This window comes from Bombyx mori, chromosome 15 (assembly GCF_030269925.1).
Source record: "Bombyx mori chromosome 15, ASM3026992v2".
Classification (NCBI taxonomy): Eukaryota; Metazoa; Arthropoda; class Insecta; order Lepidoptera; family Bombycidae; genus Bombyx; species Bombyx mori.
In genome coordinates this window covers 11648390-11664785 of record NC_085121.1, presented here as the reverse complement: position 1 = coordinate 11664785, position 16396 = coordinate 11648390, and the positions used below count along the sequence as shown (strand labels likewise).

Below are 16396 nucleotides of genomic sequence, written 5' to 3'. Positions count from 1 at the left end.
ATGTGGCCGATTGCGTAGTGTTATTATGTACTAAGAACGCATGCCTACCTGCTAGCTTGCTTAGACGGCCAATTTTCAGGTATCAGGTACTCAAGGTACATAAAATCATTACCTACTTCACGTAAATTCTGAAAGCTGATTTTTACGTATATTTTAGGCAATATCCTTAAAAATAAGTCGCCAATACTCCCAGACACTTTCCGTCGGCCGAATTGCTTTGCAGACGTTTTAAAGCTCCCAAAATAATGACCTAACTTCACGTAAATTCTGAAAGCTGATTTTTATATCTGTCTACCAGACAGCTATTTCAAAACCTCTAATCATCCCCTAAATTCAATTGAATACCTCTGGCCCTGGGATCTTACTCTAGAATGTTTTCTATTACGAAAAAGCAGACTGAAGTGAGGGGGGTCTGTACGACTTACAGATGGAGATCGGGAGTATTTAAGTGAAAGTGTCGTTTTATTGCATGTTGCTACCTAAAATCACACGAAAAATGAAAGCTGTTTAATGGGTAGTAAACAGCATCGATGACTTGGAATTTTAATTTACATTTTTTTTTTCCTAACTAATTTACCTAATTGTCCGTTTGGCCCACATTATTATGTGCCCTAATAGATTTTACGATAACAATGGCCCCGTTCGAATTTTATCTTTTTCATGTGATGCGTTTTATTTGACTGTGGTGAATCAGTGATAAATGATGCTATTAAGAGTTTAATAAAATATGAAAACGATACCGGGCTATGCGTTTTTAGCTCCACATTTTCACGTCAGAGGATTGCTTGAGCGATTTCAGGATTATACCCAATACAGCTCAATTAGGTTTTGTTCCTACTCGTAGTAACGAAATTATGGCTTATGAATGCTCATGATATGCCACGTTAATCAGTCATGGATATATCTCATATAGATCAGAATGCATGCTGCATTAGAATCGATTTATATGTTACATTTTTTAGTTGAAACTAGGCCACAGTACAATTTAAGTTAGGTCGTGTTCGTTTATATTTCATCAGCGTGCTTGAATACTGTCAGGTCGCGGTGCATTTGTTTCTTATATGTGTTTAGTCGGAAAATTGTAAAATCAATACCGGTATACTGTGTTGCAGGATCGATTGAAGTAATTTATTTTCAAACATAGGGCACTTAGCATTGAATAATTAATATATTCATTACACTTTGTGTATAATTTCGATACATCAATAACCTGACGTTTAAAACATTACAACAAAGTGTAATCGAGTATAGATGAAGTAATAAGAGAAGACGTGCTCCAATTACACCTACCTACACTACAAACTTACGCAGATAATGTGATGCATTATTTCTGAGCTGATTAGATTCATAGCGGAGTCTATTTTAAATTAATTGTTTTAAACGCGCGTAGTTCGTTTCCAAATGATTCTTGTCCACCTGATGGTTGTCTGGAAGAGATCGCTCTTAGCGATAAGACCGCCAATTGTACTTCTTTGTTTTTAATGTATCGCACTGTTTATTTGTTTTTTGGTGTACAATAAAGATTACTCTCTCTCTCTCTCTCTCTCTCTAAACAAAATAGCAAGCTATTTGTTTACAACATAACAATTTTTCATTACTATTATGTACATATAACACGACCTGAGTTAAGAACCTGTATTTATTTATGACCATTTAAATACATAATATGGCTAACACTCAAAGTGCTAGAAAGAAGAAAACGGTTGAATATTATTAATACAAAATATGAGGGCAGAACATAATGGTGTGATTATTTGTTGATAAAATCCATCAAGATAGGTGAGACGGGAGTGTAATCATTGTCATAAAATTGGAACGGTCGTTCAGTTTTCGTTGAAATGTTGGTTTTAAGGCAGATAAGAATGAGAGTAAGGGGGTAAGTTTAAGATCGGTTATCAGTTAAGCGACGTCGGCGCATAAAGGCTGCCCCACCAGCGACTCATCTACCCGCCATCACTCACCAGTACCAGTCAAAGCGCCGCGCGCGTCGCACGCATGAGCACGAGTATGTGCAAATCGCAGTAGTGAAAGTCTCGCGCGCAGGTTCCGCTACGATTTCGTTTGTCGACGTCTTCGTCTAGTTATTCGGTTTGTTCGTTGCGCCAGTGCAACAGCGAAAGGAGGTCGCCCGCCTGTCCGCAACTCGTAAGAACACCGTCGTTCGTGCTATTCCAAATTTTACATCGATCCCTACATTACGAGAGTGTTACGTAAAAATATATAATAGTTATGTGGCTTTTTTTTCCGAATGTGGCACGTTTTTTTTATAAAACATTTACACGTCAAAAATCGTGTCGAATGTTAACGGATTTCAAATGTTTGTGATTTGTTAAAAAATAAATAGATACCGTCACAATTTCGGTACCTACGCAAATCTAACGATGCTAAACCAAACGAAAAGTTTTCTCTTTGTTTTCACGTTATAAATAGCCAGACTTTTGTTTTGGCAAGTGCTACGATCGCCTACGAAGTTTGTAGACACCACAGAATTTAGTCGAAACAGATAGTTGCGGTAACTCCGCTGCGGCAGTGAGTTTGTTCGTCTAGCAACTAAGTTAGTAGCTGGTTGCGCCTTGGTTTACTAACGTCCAAGTTACGGCCGTTACCATGGCAAAGTGAAAACGAGTGTTCGCCCATGACCCTACATTTCGTCAACTAACCACATAGCACACTTTCTCATGTGTCTGCGAATTCTTTGATAAATTTCGATGCGTATTAAAATCATTGAACACTAATATCCCAAAGTCATATGAGATATCTCGCACGATAGATGAAAAAAATGGGCTTAATGAACGATACATATTTAAAAGAACAAACATAGCGGGAAATCCGCCTAGGCTACTATTTAAAATAGCAATTTCCTTACTAAACACGCATGCATTATTTTTCAATAAACCGTATATATACAATACGCACAATATAAAATTTAACGTGATTCAGACATGATTATTTGAATCATAAGTGCAATGATTCAATCGAACTGTTTATCTTATCATTAGATATAGACAATAACGTATATATTTAGTATAGTATGTGTAATTAATTACATTTGCGCACCTGAAGGTTAGATTCTGATTTACTAAACGTTGGTGGCAGCATATTGTGCAAGTACGGCAATGTGCTTTGAAATCGTACACGACCCACATTTTTCTAGCAATAGACGTAACTCGAGTATTGTGTTGTGCACACTGCACTGTTCCTACTTGAATTCGCTGACCAAGTGTAAAGTGATCATCGGTCGCAATGATAACGATGTTTCTCACAGTCCTGCAGTTACATGTAAATGTGGCTTCTTTGCAGTTTGCTTGAACAGTTGTTTGTATTCTTAGTAATAATTATTTTTTTAACGGGCTCAATTCTTGGTTTCTTGCTGGAGATTTAAATCTATATATTAATACGTGAGGCAAAAACTTTGTACCCCTTTTTACGAAGATTGCGCGGACGGAGAAGTTTGAAATTTTCCACACTTATAGAGAATATAGAGAAGGAGTGCAGATTGCTAATATTTTTTAGAAATTATACATTAAAAATACATTAAACCAATGAAGAAAGCTTTACACACATTGATATATTTGACACAACACATCGACTCTTTGTTTATTGTTAAACTTTTATTATTGCTTATAGTCTGTGGTCAAATTGAGAATAGGTTAATATTGTTTATATTTATTAATATTCGTCTATAGTGTAGTCTTGAACTGTGACTATAGAAGTATATTAGTTCATGACAATAAAACCATAATAATGTTCAAACTTATAATTTCAGTTAATTATAATCGAATTTCGACTACTCCGGGACTACTAGTAATAATAAAAAAACAAGAAATCGTGATGATTCGTTTCTCGTTAACCAATTCTCGAATAACGTTAAAATAATATTCGTAAGTTCTTAGGATGTGCCAACGATTGGCACACCGCTCGTGTCTTGATGACTTCAATAAATCCTACTTTATTTCTGTCAATGGGTCGTACACTTGTTTTTAGTTTCTTTCATTGAGAACCAGGCCACTGCGATTAGTTATAACGACGAGTGGAAATTATGATTTTATTATCAATGTGGAGTTTTTCCGTTCATTAATTTATTTTCAACATCTGTTATAAATTTCATCTTTAACGGCTCTCGTCGCAATGATACTTGTTCACGCTTTAATTGATATTTATCCTCCTTAGATATATTTAGAAAGCTACCGAGCTTGCCAAAATGTTTAACTCATACTGTTGTTGTTCCTTTAGTTTATTTGGATACAAAAGGAAACATTTTAATTGCCCTTTACCAAAACAGACCAGTAACGAAGACTACGCCAAATAGTGGAGCTCATTCGGATATAAACTATAACCCAATCCCAAAAATACAGACTAAAAGCATAGAAGTCGTCGTGGCCTAAAGGATAAGACGTTCGGTGCATTCGTATCTAGCGATGCACCGGTGTTCGAATCCCGCTGTCAAGTACCAATTTTCCTAATGAAATATGTACTTAGAAAATGTTCTCGATTGACTTTCACGGTAAAGGAATAATATGGTGTAATAAAAATCAAACCCGCAAAATTATAATTTGTGTAATTACGCAAATTATAATTTTGCGTGATTACGTAGTTACTGGTGGTAGGACCTCTTGTGAGTCCGCACGAGTAGGTAGGTACCACCACCTTTTCTATTTCTGCCGTGAAGCAGTAATGCGTTTCGGTTTGAATGGTGGGGCAGACATTGTTACTATACTGAGACCTTAGAACTCATATCTCAAGGTGACCATGGTGACCGTGTCACTTAACACCGGGTGGGCCGTGAGATCGTCCACAAACATAAGAAGAAAACAAATTTTTTTTTTTAGAAAAAACATCGCTTCATCATAACAACGTTACATATTATACTAGATTAACGAAAATAATGGTGTTAACGAGCCTTATTAACATCAATTAACCCCCCTACAGCATTAATTATTTTATACGCGTAGGTTTGAACCATGTTGGTATGAAATACTCGTAATAGTTGGCGCTTCTGTATGAAATGTAACACTGTCACACTGCATTTTAGATCAATTTGACAATTTCAATACTAATTTTAATTCCGTGCCACTACACTAGAACACACACTTTATTGTTAGATTACGTGACGTTGATATACACACAGCAATTATTCTTCATTGGTTGTAATTGGTTTTGATTCATGTCATTCTCAGATCGTGTTAAATAGTGTCAGTTTTCTTGCAACTATATCTGCGTAGGTTTTTTTTTATCTATTTTTAAAGTTATTTTTGTTCAACTTTACAAACATTTTGCTAGTACCGCACGATATTATTACGTAAATTTGATTTATGCGACCATATTACTTATCGTTAACGACTTTTGATTATAAAGCTTTTTTTTATTGCTTAGATGGGTGGACGAGTTCACAGCCCACCTGGTGTTAAGTGGTTACTGGAGCCCACAGACATCTACAACGTAAATGCGCCACCCACCTTGAGACATAAGTTCTAAGGTCTCAGGTATAGTTACAACGGCTGCCCCACCCTTCAAACCGAAACGCATTACTACTTCACGGCAGAAATAGGCAGGGTGGTGGTACCTACCCGCGCGGACTCTCAAGAGGTCCTACCACCAGTAAAAAGAACAACATGACCATTAAAAAACTGGTATGTTCTTTGTTTATGTGTTTGTTTGTTTCGGCGTTAAATTAATCTGTATTCAATGCGTCTCCGCAATAGTTGCTCATTAACTATGCGACGATTGTTGTATCTTATTAACCGTCATTGTTGTTCGCGTCGTTGTATACCTTGATACGATGGTGATGATGATCTCACATCTTTTGTTCGGCGTTTTGTCAATCATTTACATTGACGAGATTTTTCAGTGACACGTTTTTCAATGCGTCAGAAGGATATGTAGACCCTTACGTACTTATACGGAACTAGCGACCCGCCCTCGCTTCGCTTCGGAAACATTAAAACACACAAAAAAAAAAAGAAAGTAGCCTATGTTCATCAGGGACAATGTCGGCTTCTAATGGAAAAAGAATTTTTCAAATCGGTCCAGTAGTTTCGGAGCCTATTCGAAACAAACAAACAAACAAACAAATCTTTCCTCTTTATAATATTAGTATAGAAATCGAATTGTAGATTGCCGTTTCCATAATAATTGAAATTGAATCTCCTCGATGCCAATAGATAGTGGTCGTTTGAAGAACATTTAAATATTTTAAGTAAACTTTGAAGTTTCGTCACGCATTGTCGTGTTTTATACATTAGCACCTTTTGCTGAAATGCAAACCCAATATTGTTTTGTTATATAAAAGTATTCTTAAATCTGGCAAGCACACAATAATTTTATGTTATCTCCGTTGCGAAAGCTTGAATCTTATTATTTTTAAAATACGTTCACGCGTTAAGTAGCAAAAAATTAATATCAATATAAGGTTGTTTTTGAAAGGTTACTATTCACAAGACACCTATGCAAATTATTACATATACGATATAATTGCGCAGTGCTTAATAGCTAAAATTACTGTCGAATCACGGATGCACCACTAACTCTATTCATTTTCGGTTGTAGTCAGGTGAGCAAAGAGTGACCTCATGATAAGATATGTATATGTCCCACAGACACGACTAAAAAATTGAGCCGCTTAGACCGTTGGCATTAGATCGCTACTTACTGTAAAGTATCCCAAACGACACGACGAAAATTCATTTCCAAAATCTGTCATGCCTGGTTTACCTATTAACATTGACAGACTGTTTTCTTGAAGGCCTATAACAAACACCCGACAGACAGGATATATTCATACCCACCTTGAGAATTAGCCGGTACGCCTGGCTCTTATATCATTAATAAATCGAAATGCTACTCAAATGTATTCAAATGACTTATGAGTAATTGAAATGCTGAGAAAGCATTAATTCACGAGTAGTCGGACACATTCGAGAGGCGATTACTGCGTGCTTTATCTCTCTCTTAACTTGTTACTGCGTACCGCATAGTAATCTAGACATTTCCCATTATGTCCGAGGGTTACGGTTCCATAAGTTACATTCATGGTTTTTTGTTAGCCTCCCCGAATTGAATGCGTAGTCTACGCTGGAGAACTTACACTTTACGACCACCTTACTCTGTATAAAAGTAGTACTCTAGTACGGTGAGAGCAATAAAACGAAGTTTTTTCTACAAGTTCGCTATTAGGTACTTCAAAAGAAATAATTACGGCATTTAACATCAAAAGCTTTTACGAATTACGACAAGGGGAAACGGCATGGGTTTATTACATGTTTTTCCGTTTTAACTCAGTTTTAGTAAACAAATTTTTGCAGGCGCGAGTAAGAACCAGCAACGGCTGGCCATCTGTAAATAGGACCCGACTTTGGTGCTCGAAAACATTTCAAAATTTATCTTTGCTATTCAATCTTACTATCCTATAAAGGGATTGCTGGATACAGACGAGTGGCCTATGACTATAAATTCTCAACACAATTTAATTAACTCGGTTGAACAAAATCAATTGATCTTGAATAAAATCAAGGTGACACGCGATAAGAAAATAAATATGTTTTTTATTCATAAAAGCTTATATGCATATGTTAGGAGTGTTAACGTTTATACGTTTAAGGATACAGTGAGTACTCGCCTACATGACCTAGATAATTTGTTGCGAAATTTGTTTTCTACATATAACCTGTTTAGACTATTATACTAACTGCAGGGCTCTGATTATTACATAAATTTTATAATTTGTTAAAAGAAATATTGCCTTAGCAGACAAACAAGCATGTGGATAGTTGACGATTTCGTAGAACGATATATCACAATAATGAAATGATAGTGAAATTTCAAAACTGTGACGTCAGTGATTGCAGCTATTTCATCCCGTTCCCGAAGGAAACATATGAGACGAACACAAATCCATTTAATTAAGCGTTAGATAATGTTTAAATAAATTAAAGGAAATTAACTGTTTGTATGATTACTTCGTGAATTCGTTTTAACCTTTACGTTTGCGTGGTTCGTGGTAATCAAAAGTTTAAACTGTAATAAATGAAGATACTGTTGGGAATTTATTTTTAAACGGCTTAAATTATCTTCAAGGTCGCGTTTAAGCCCCGTGCTCATTTAAAGGGTACGACGGGGTAACTGTTGTATACAAAAACAAATAAACTGAAAAATTATTTATGCTCCATAAATTACACAGTTAATGCATTGTGAAACTACAAAAAACATAATTCAACAAGACGCAAATCATCTTGGTTTTCGTCCAAGTTTACCAATAAAATTCAAGATATGGTTGGCTCAGCGATCAAAATGATAATGAAAAGTATACGTAGGAATCAAACAGTTGATTTATTTATACCGGACTGACTTTTCCCACTGCGGATATGTTGCTAGTAAACACAGACGATGCAGTTACGAAAGCTGCACTTGTCTACTTAAATGGGATAGCGCCGACTCGTTTTGATGTCGATACTCGTTTGTAAAATACATGAGATATCGATTTGCATGGAGAGACTTTCGCTATGTCCTCATCAAAGATTATGAGTATTTTTTTTACGCTAGTTGTTTTCGGAGACAACAAAATTAAAAAGTAATAAAAATTCTGTTATCAGGCATTCGTAAATTAAATTTAGTATTAAATATTATAATTATATAAAAACTGCCACGTTTTAACAGTATACATTTTTCGTATTCGAAAACGGGATCGTTATAAAATTGGGAATATTTAAATATATTTTTTTAGTTTTGGACGTTTTTTGTTTTGTTCAATTACAACGAACTACACTTTCATTTGCAAATCATATTTTAGACAGTTTTAATATGAAGGAGCCGTAATAAATATGCAAACTCCGTAAAGCGAGGAGAGTGATAAAACTATAGTTGCTGTGTTTGTGTGTGACGATAACGATGAGTGGTGAACCGACACTGACGGAGTCTCCGGTGCCGGTGGCTCTGGCCCGTCTGCAGGGTCGGCCTGGGCGCTACCAGCGTGGCTTGCGCAACCATCGTCCCAGCCTTCAACTCGCCAGCTTACAGGAAGCCATAGATGAAAGTCCTCGACGATTTAGTGACGAAACGTTTATACCTGACACAGACGATGATGAAGCGTACAACGATGGCCCAATTGAGGAGACTCCGACTCGACCTGTCGTTAATGGACGCAGATCTTCGGACGCTACTTTTGCCGAAAGATACAGACAATTATCCGACTTTGACGAGCCGCCGCCCGAGGTACCGCGCAGGGCTTCCCTCGCCGTGCCTGTCGCCAACGAGAGATACAGTCACGCCGATAAGGGGCGCCGGCGCTCGTGGGCCGCACGTTTGCAACTCGAACGTAAGAAAAGGCGAAAATCTGGAGGAAACGACACTGACGACGAGAGCGAAACACCGACATACGTTCGTCAAAAACGACTATCGTGGTGGAACGTGTTTGTACCCGATAACATGCTGAAGAACAGGTAAATTACATTTTTAGAGATTGCTATAAAAAAATCAGTCAAGTCACTTATGTAGTAGTATTTTGTCTAAGTTTGTCTGTGTGGCCAGATATTAACAAGTAGGGCAAAAAATCATTTGTTATTGTTCTAGAAATAGGTTAATCAAATTAGTGTTATTTACTCGTACTTCTCATCATCATTGGGTATTAAAATAATAATTGCTTAATGCTGAGATAACTTTGAAAAAAAAGCATGTTCTTTTGAACTGATACAGATTAGATATATAGTGTTAATCTAACCGCATAAAGTTACTTCTACTTGTCGTGGATCTGTGATCCATTAACGTTCAAGACAAAACCGTTTAACCTATGAATATTTAAATTTCGACCAAGACTTTACGTAAGTAAGAGGGGAACTAATAAATTTACCTATGCTATATGACAGCTCTAAGGTAACATGAATCCTTATAGTCTTTGGTCACAGTTCCTTAAAACTTGATAGAGATATTCGTTGATGAAAATTAGGGAAAAAATGTGTCAATATCATCCCGAAGCAACGGACAATAAGTTGGAAAAGATTTAATAGAAAAAAAAATTCCACTGTCGAATTAGTAACATATAATAAATAATATGAATACTTCTAAACAAATAACTTTATCCGCGTTTTAAAGAACTCCAAATTGATTCTTTAGAAAGGAATAAGCTAAGTAAGTAACGATAGATAGGTCGATAGATAGCGGTTATACTATTTCCTGAATTGCATTGTAGCTTTGTAAGGTAGCTCAATATACTTGTTCTATAATTTATACTCGCACAGTTGAAATTTTCGGTATGCATCCAAGGCATTCGAAGTCATAAGCGATAACCAGTACATACCTAGATTAAAAACGGTGAAGATAATTAAATTTGTTGACATTGAAATATTCCGTGGTCTATTAGAGTAACGTTTGTATGGGTAACCAGATAGGTACGTGACAAATTTACGACGCGTGCTCTTAATATATTAGTACATGAGCAAACTACATCTATATCTAGATGTGGGTATGTGAAGACAACTCTTATCTCCGGGAACTTTTCTTGATATTATAATTATAAATCACAAATATTTGTTGTGTCTCTTACAGAGTACTTCAAAGATGTTTTTAACAGAAATGTTTATGTAGATGTTACGTAAAATTTTCATCTGAAAACAAATGGAATCGGCGGGAGTAAAATGATAAAAGAAATTAAATATGAATGCTTAATATAAGTTTCTTCTCTTGTTGTCGGTTAGTTTTCTATATGTTCAAGATGTTCAATTTTTTTTTTCCTACCTAACCTGATGGTCTAGAGAAATCATGTCAGCGTCACCGGGCTAGTCTGTTCAATGAAAACGATTATCGGATGGAACAATTCTTCAATAAGTTCTATAAGAGACTTCCTCGATATGCATGTATTAGCGGCTATTAGGGAGTTGATAATGGAAAAAAATATCACTATTAAGCCTTCCGTAAAATATAGTATAATAATTTACTTCGCATACATTCACAGTATACTAAATAATTACCTACAATCATGACACCGCGCGTGATAGTTTATCTCTTAATACGATTAGTTAACAACATTAACAGCACTTCAAAGGATTCCTCATGTCCTGAATGGAGAATACTTCCTAGTTGTTGTTGATAAACTAGATGCCAAAAAATAATGTAAGTAAACAGATTGTAACCAAATAATTTTGTCTGAAAAAAATAGTTGCTCATTTAAATTGAATTCGGCTAGGGTTGTGATTCAATTGAATAATTTAATACTTTACGAATTCGTTTATCAAATTAACATTTTTGATTTTTCAGATTTCGTAACCGCTTCACGGCTTACTAGCCTTCGAAAATTTAAAATCTTGTGATTATAACCTTTTAATGAATGTAATACGTATTGATTTCAATTTGAATTGAATCCATCCGTGCGTCAGAAGTTGAAAAATAATCCCTTCCCTCTAAAATTTCGATTTGCGCCGTTTAATTTTAGAAAGATCATTTATTATTTTCGGGGACTTTTTGTAATTAGTATTTGTCAGTGTTATTTGTTATTACAACCGTTAACGTTCGTCTCGTCTATGGAATCTTACGCTGCTCTTGGCTCGGAACCCTTTGGGTTTTGAAGCGGAATATTTAAGTAGAAATATCTATACTATATTATTATTATACTCGTATAATATTATAAAGCTAAAGAGTTTGTTTCTTTGAACGCGCTAATCTCAAGAACTATTGGTCCGATTTGAAAAAATCTTTTAGTGTTAGATAGCCCATTTATTGAGGAAGGCTTATATAACATCACGGTAAGATCAATACAAGTGGAGCACCAATAAAGAATGTTTCAAAATAGGGGTTTAAATAGCTCCTTAACATTCTATAATTCAAAAATATTATCACTTTCTACGTAAATGAAGTGGTAGGTAAAATGTAGCGTTATGCTATAGTAACTATTCCACGCGGACGGAGTCGCGGGCAAAAGCTAGTATAAGAATAATAAGAATAAACTACAAATATTTCGAATGAAACCGCGACCTTACAGATTCGTTTCCTACAGAAAAGCTTTTCACGCTAAACATCATTAATCTAGTGTGATAAACGGCAGCTGGATCGTTTTTTTTTTTTTCTATTTGCAATGATATAAGAATAACGAACGATATTTTCGCCGAGTGCTGACATCTCGCTTGTTGTTTGCCCATACAGTCCTTCCATTAGCGTTCATATATTTTGTACACGATTTCCTTAGATCATCTCCAGCAATACGTGAGACACAGTTTAATATGTTATTTATCCGTGTTAGTACTGTAAAAATCTAATCTGAAAACAAATTATGTTTTCAGTTTTTTTTTATTGCTTAGATCGTTGGACGAGCTCACAGTCGACCTGGTGTTAAGTGGTTACTGGAGCCCATAGACATCTACAACGTAAATGCGCCACCCACCTTGAGATATCAGTTCTAAGGTCTCAAGTATAGTTACAACGGCTGCCCCACCCTTCAAACCGAAACGCATTACTGCTTCACGGCAGAAATAGGCAGGATGGTGGTACCTACCCGTGCGGAGTCACAAGAGGTCCTACCACCAGTAAAGATTAGTGTTATAATTTTATTAAACCCTAAAGTTCATTCGTGAATGTCTTTGGAAACTTGTTAATAACAATAAAGTTTACTTTTCGAAAGTTTCGCGATCCAATGCGATGCCTTCAAATGGCTTCCGTGTTTTTGCCGCAATAAAGTTCAAAACAATTCTCCTCAAACAATATGAAAAACTATACGATGCGTAAAATATTATTCGGTGACATGCTCAAGTATTCTCATATTGCCTTAGATACAGACATGTATATAGGGAAAGAAACCGCTTTCACGCGTATTGGTTCTACATATTGACAAAATAATTGAATTTGTATGTACATCGCATTCGCCCGAACGCGTTACGTTTTTGTGTTTCGCTTTCGTTTTCTCGCCTGTATTCCGAACGAATCTAACCCACGGAAACGGAAGCAATATATGGATTAGTTCATTATTACGCCGAACGAATAAAATTATTTTTCGTATAAAATTTGCATCCGTAATGCGCGCCGTCCTCAAGAGTCTGCCCACACACCGAAATACATAATAAAGTGTGTGTTCCGCAAATATGACAAGAACCAAAACAGACATATAATCTGCTGGTTCAACGTAGGTTTTTATTTACGAACATTAATTGTAATGTTCCTGTGTCATAAAACAAAAACAAACTAACAAGTAAACAATTATTAACCTAATGCTTATTTTTAAATGTTCGTACGTTCCTTTTTTTTTCTACGTATTCTGATAGCCTTATGAGGCTATTTCAGCTTCACTCTCACGTGTAGGTGAGCTCACGGGGTTCAAACCGGAGTGTTGCTAACACTGACCCTAGCAAGAGCAGTGTTTCGCAGAATCTACCACTGGATCGGAAACGCGAACCACTGAGAAGATCCGGCGAGAAACTCAGTGGGCTGCGTCTATGGGTTCATTCACTCGTCGAGCCCTTCGCAAGCGACGGGTTCGACGAGGACGATGACCGGTGCTTGTGGTACCTAAAAGCACCGTTAATGGATCGGGAGGATCCATAATGTCGTGTTTTGGGCGACATCGACTGTTCACCATTCGGTCTACAGGATCGGGTATGAACGTTCCTAATACTCAGACTTTTCAAGCGTTTAACGGAATTCCAAAGATTATAAACCGGTAAACTGTTATTAGAATGTTATGCTACGTCACAGTACATGAAGCGGTTCCATCATTACAACATAATGTGGCCTCCGTTGCTTTCCGCAATCGTACGTTGATCTGATCATTGCCATAAAACCCTTTTACTTTATTTATAACAGAAATGACAAAAAATATCTTCAATTTAAATGCTCCTAATGTTTTGATCCCCTGTTTTTTTTTATTGCTTAGATGGGTGGACGAGCTCACAGCCCACCTGGTGTTAAGTGGTTACTGAAGCCTATAGATATCTACAACGTAAATGCGCCACCCACCCTGAGATATAAGTTCGAAGGTCTCAAGTATAGTTAAAACGGCTGCCCCACCCTTCAAACCGAAACGCATTATTGCTTCACGGCAGAAATAGGCGGGGCGGTGATACCTACCCGTGCGCACTAACATGAGGTTCTACCACCAGTAATTACGCAAATTATAATTTTGCGGGTTTGAATTTTATTACACGATTTTATTCCTTCAGCGTGGAAATCAATCGTGAACTTTTGTTAAGTACGTATTTCATTAGCAAAATTGGTACCCGCCTGCGGGTTTCGAACACCGTTGCATTGCTAGATACGAATGCACCGAACGTCTTATCCTTTAGGCCACGACGACTTTTCATATCCGCGTATCCCGAATATTGCTATATGGAATACTTTTTGACACTTTACTGTGCAGTTCCTTAAATGCTATATTATCCAATAAAGTATTACACGAAATGTTTTATAATGACGCAGTAGTGTGACGTTTAAAATATTACTTTTTTTAAACATTTTTTTGTAAATTAATACAATAATTTTTATCAAAGAAAAAGAATGAACCGTTTAAGCTTATACAAATTTGATATAAATAAGATATCGTCTGTTTATGTTTTACTTGTGTTTTTGAAGTAGGTAATTACGATTCCTTTAATTTTTCTCGAACGAGGTGAAACGTTTTGCCTTTATCAAAATGTAAATCTTGTTTCTTTCGTGTCTCACAATGATTTTAAGAGTAATTCACATAAGCTTTGAAAACAATGTGGTTTATATTCCAAGGCTGGCAATCGTCCAGGCATTCTGACCTGTCTCGTCTATTTATCACAAACGTATGAGAAGAACGAACTCACATTAAAAAATCGAATAATTTATGAGGCTCACCTCCTATCTTGTGCGGAGCAGTAAGCAACGGTTTGGCTCTAACCCTGGCATTGCTGACGTCCATGAGCGACGATAACCACTTACCATCAGGTGGGCCGTATGCTCGTATCGTATTGTATGCCTATACGAACAATAAAAAAAAGGGCTTACAATTCGTTATCTGAATACTATTTTCAATTTTGTACTCTTAGCTATTATTCATATAGATTTCAATTTGTTTGAAGAAATCGACAAAGCGAAGATTTTAAACCAAACGCAAGCGGGTGAAATTGCTCGGTAGACTGACAGTCCGAATGTTGTTGTTCGGAGCTTGTATATATGCAAGCTTATCTTGAAACAATTGCTAGTGCCATTCCGAAATCTGTCAAATGTATTTATTCTGTTCTATGATAGCTACATGCATAATAATATAATATTATTATTATACTACAAGCCGTACTCGCCCGCTTCGCAGGGCATTTAAAATTAACATTTTTATTGATTGTCTTTATTATTAGGGAGTCCAACACTCATATAAATATTAGCCTATCCATTAAGTACATGTATTTTCGACATGGATACCAAGTTTCAAGTCAATCGGATGCATGGTTCAGTAGTTATAACGGAACATCCGTAAAAACCACTGTAGATTAATAATTAGTATACATATTAAAACTGAAATGAAGATTATTTTAATTAAAAAACTCACGGAACAGTAAAAAAACTGAAAATCGAAATCGTAGAAGCAACGAATTGTTTCATTCATAAAATATGGAAAAGTAACAACGTATTATGAATATATGTACATGTATGTATGTATGTATGTATGTATATGAGATTTAAAACGAGAATACTGGAACACAATAACAAACATGCAACAGCGATGCATGAATATTGTGAAATGATTACTACAATTGGTAGCACGAAATACGAAAAATTACAAAGCATTAACAAATCTCTTTGAATTATTATTAAAAAACCTTGTAACTGAATACAATAATTTGATAATATTATAATTCAGGGCTATATTGAACTTAAAGGGTATCACACAATATGTATGATGTACCATATTAGTTATATTTGTTTATACAGTCTATTACGCGCAACAGTGGCCAGCCGTACAGTTTATATTTGCAACAATATTGTTTACATATTCTTGCACGCGTTTAATAGCTCGTATTTTATTACCGTTCCCTCGTTTATTTGAATTCCGTAAATTAAAACCAGAAGGTTCAAACGTTAATGTTTATACTTAATTATTATTATAATAATTGCGTTTCCTTCCGAATGCAGTACGGAATAAGAATGACCCAGATGTATCCGACACGTTGCGGTCGCTGTGACAATGTTGGGCCGTGCAAGGACGGCCGCATTCATGCACTGGTTAAGTCTCGTCGAGATGCATGTTAATCGTATAGCACACACATAATATTCATGTTATTTACAGTTTAATGTTCATTGTCGCCCGAGTGACTGCAACCGTGTACCTTGCACGCACTAATGGGTAAATAACGAGAGACATAATACAACCTTACCATTTTGAGACAACGTTAATGATGCAATTCGATCAACGAATAATTGTTTGATGTAATCAATCAATCGTATAAAAATTGAACTTTCAAAAACT

General features: G+C 36.1%; 1 protein-coding gene across 28 annotated transcripts in view; it reads left to right on the top strand.

Moving 5' to 3' along the window:
- The window catches only part of oxr1 (oxygen resistance gene 1), a 121278-nt gene that overhangs the window by 31619 nt on the left and 73263 nt on the right, over nucleotides 1-16396 (top strand). For 6 of the 28 annotated variants that reach the window (XM_062672270.1, XM_062672264.1, XM_062672272.1 and 3 more), the window contains exons 1-2: nucleotides 1903-2145; nucleotides 8720-9434. The exons of 13 other annotated variants lie outside the window; for them this stretch is intronic. In XM_062672270.1, coding sequence (XP_062528254.1) covers nucleotides 8884-9434 — 551 coding nt within the window. In that variant the 5' untranslated portion in view covers nucleotides 1903-2145; nucleotides 8720-8883. 28 annotated transcript variants of the gene reach the window in all.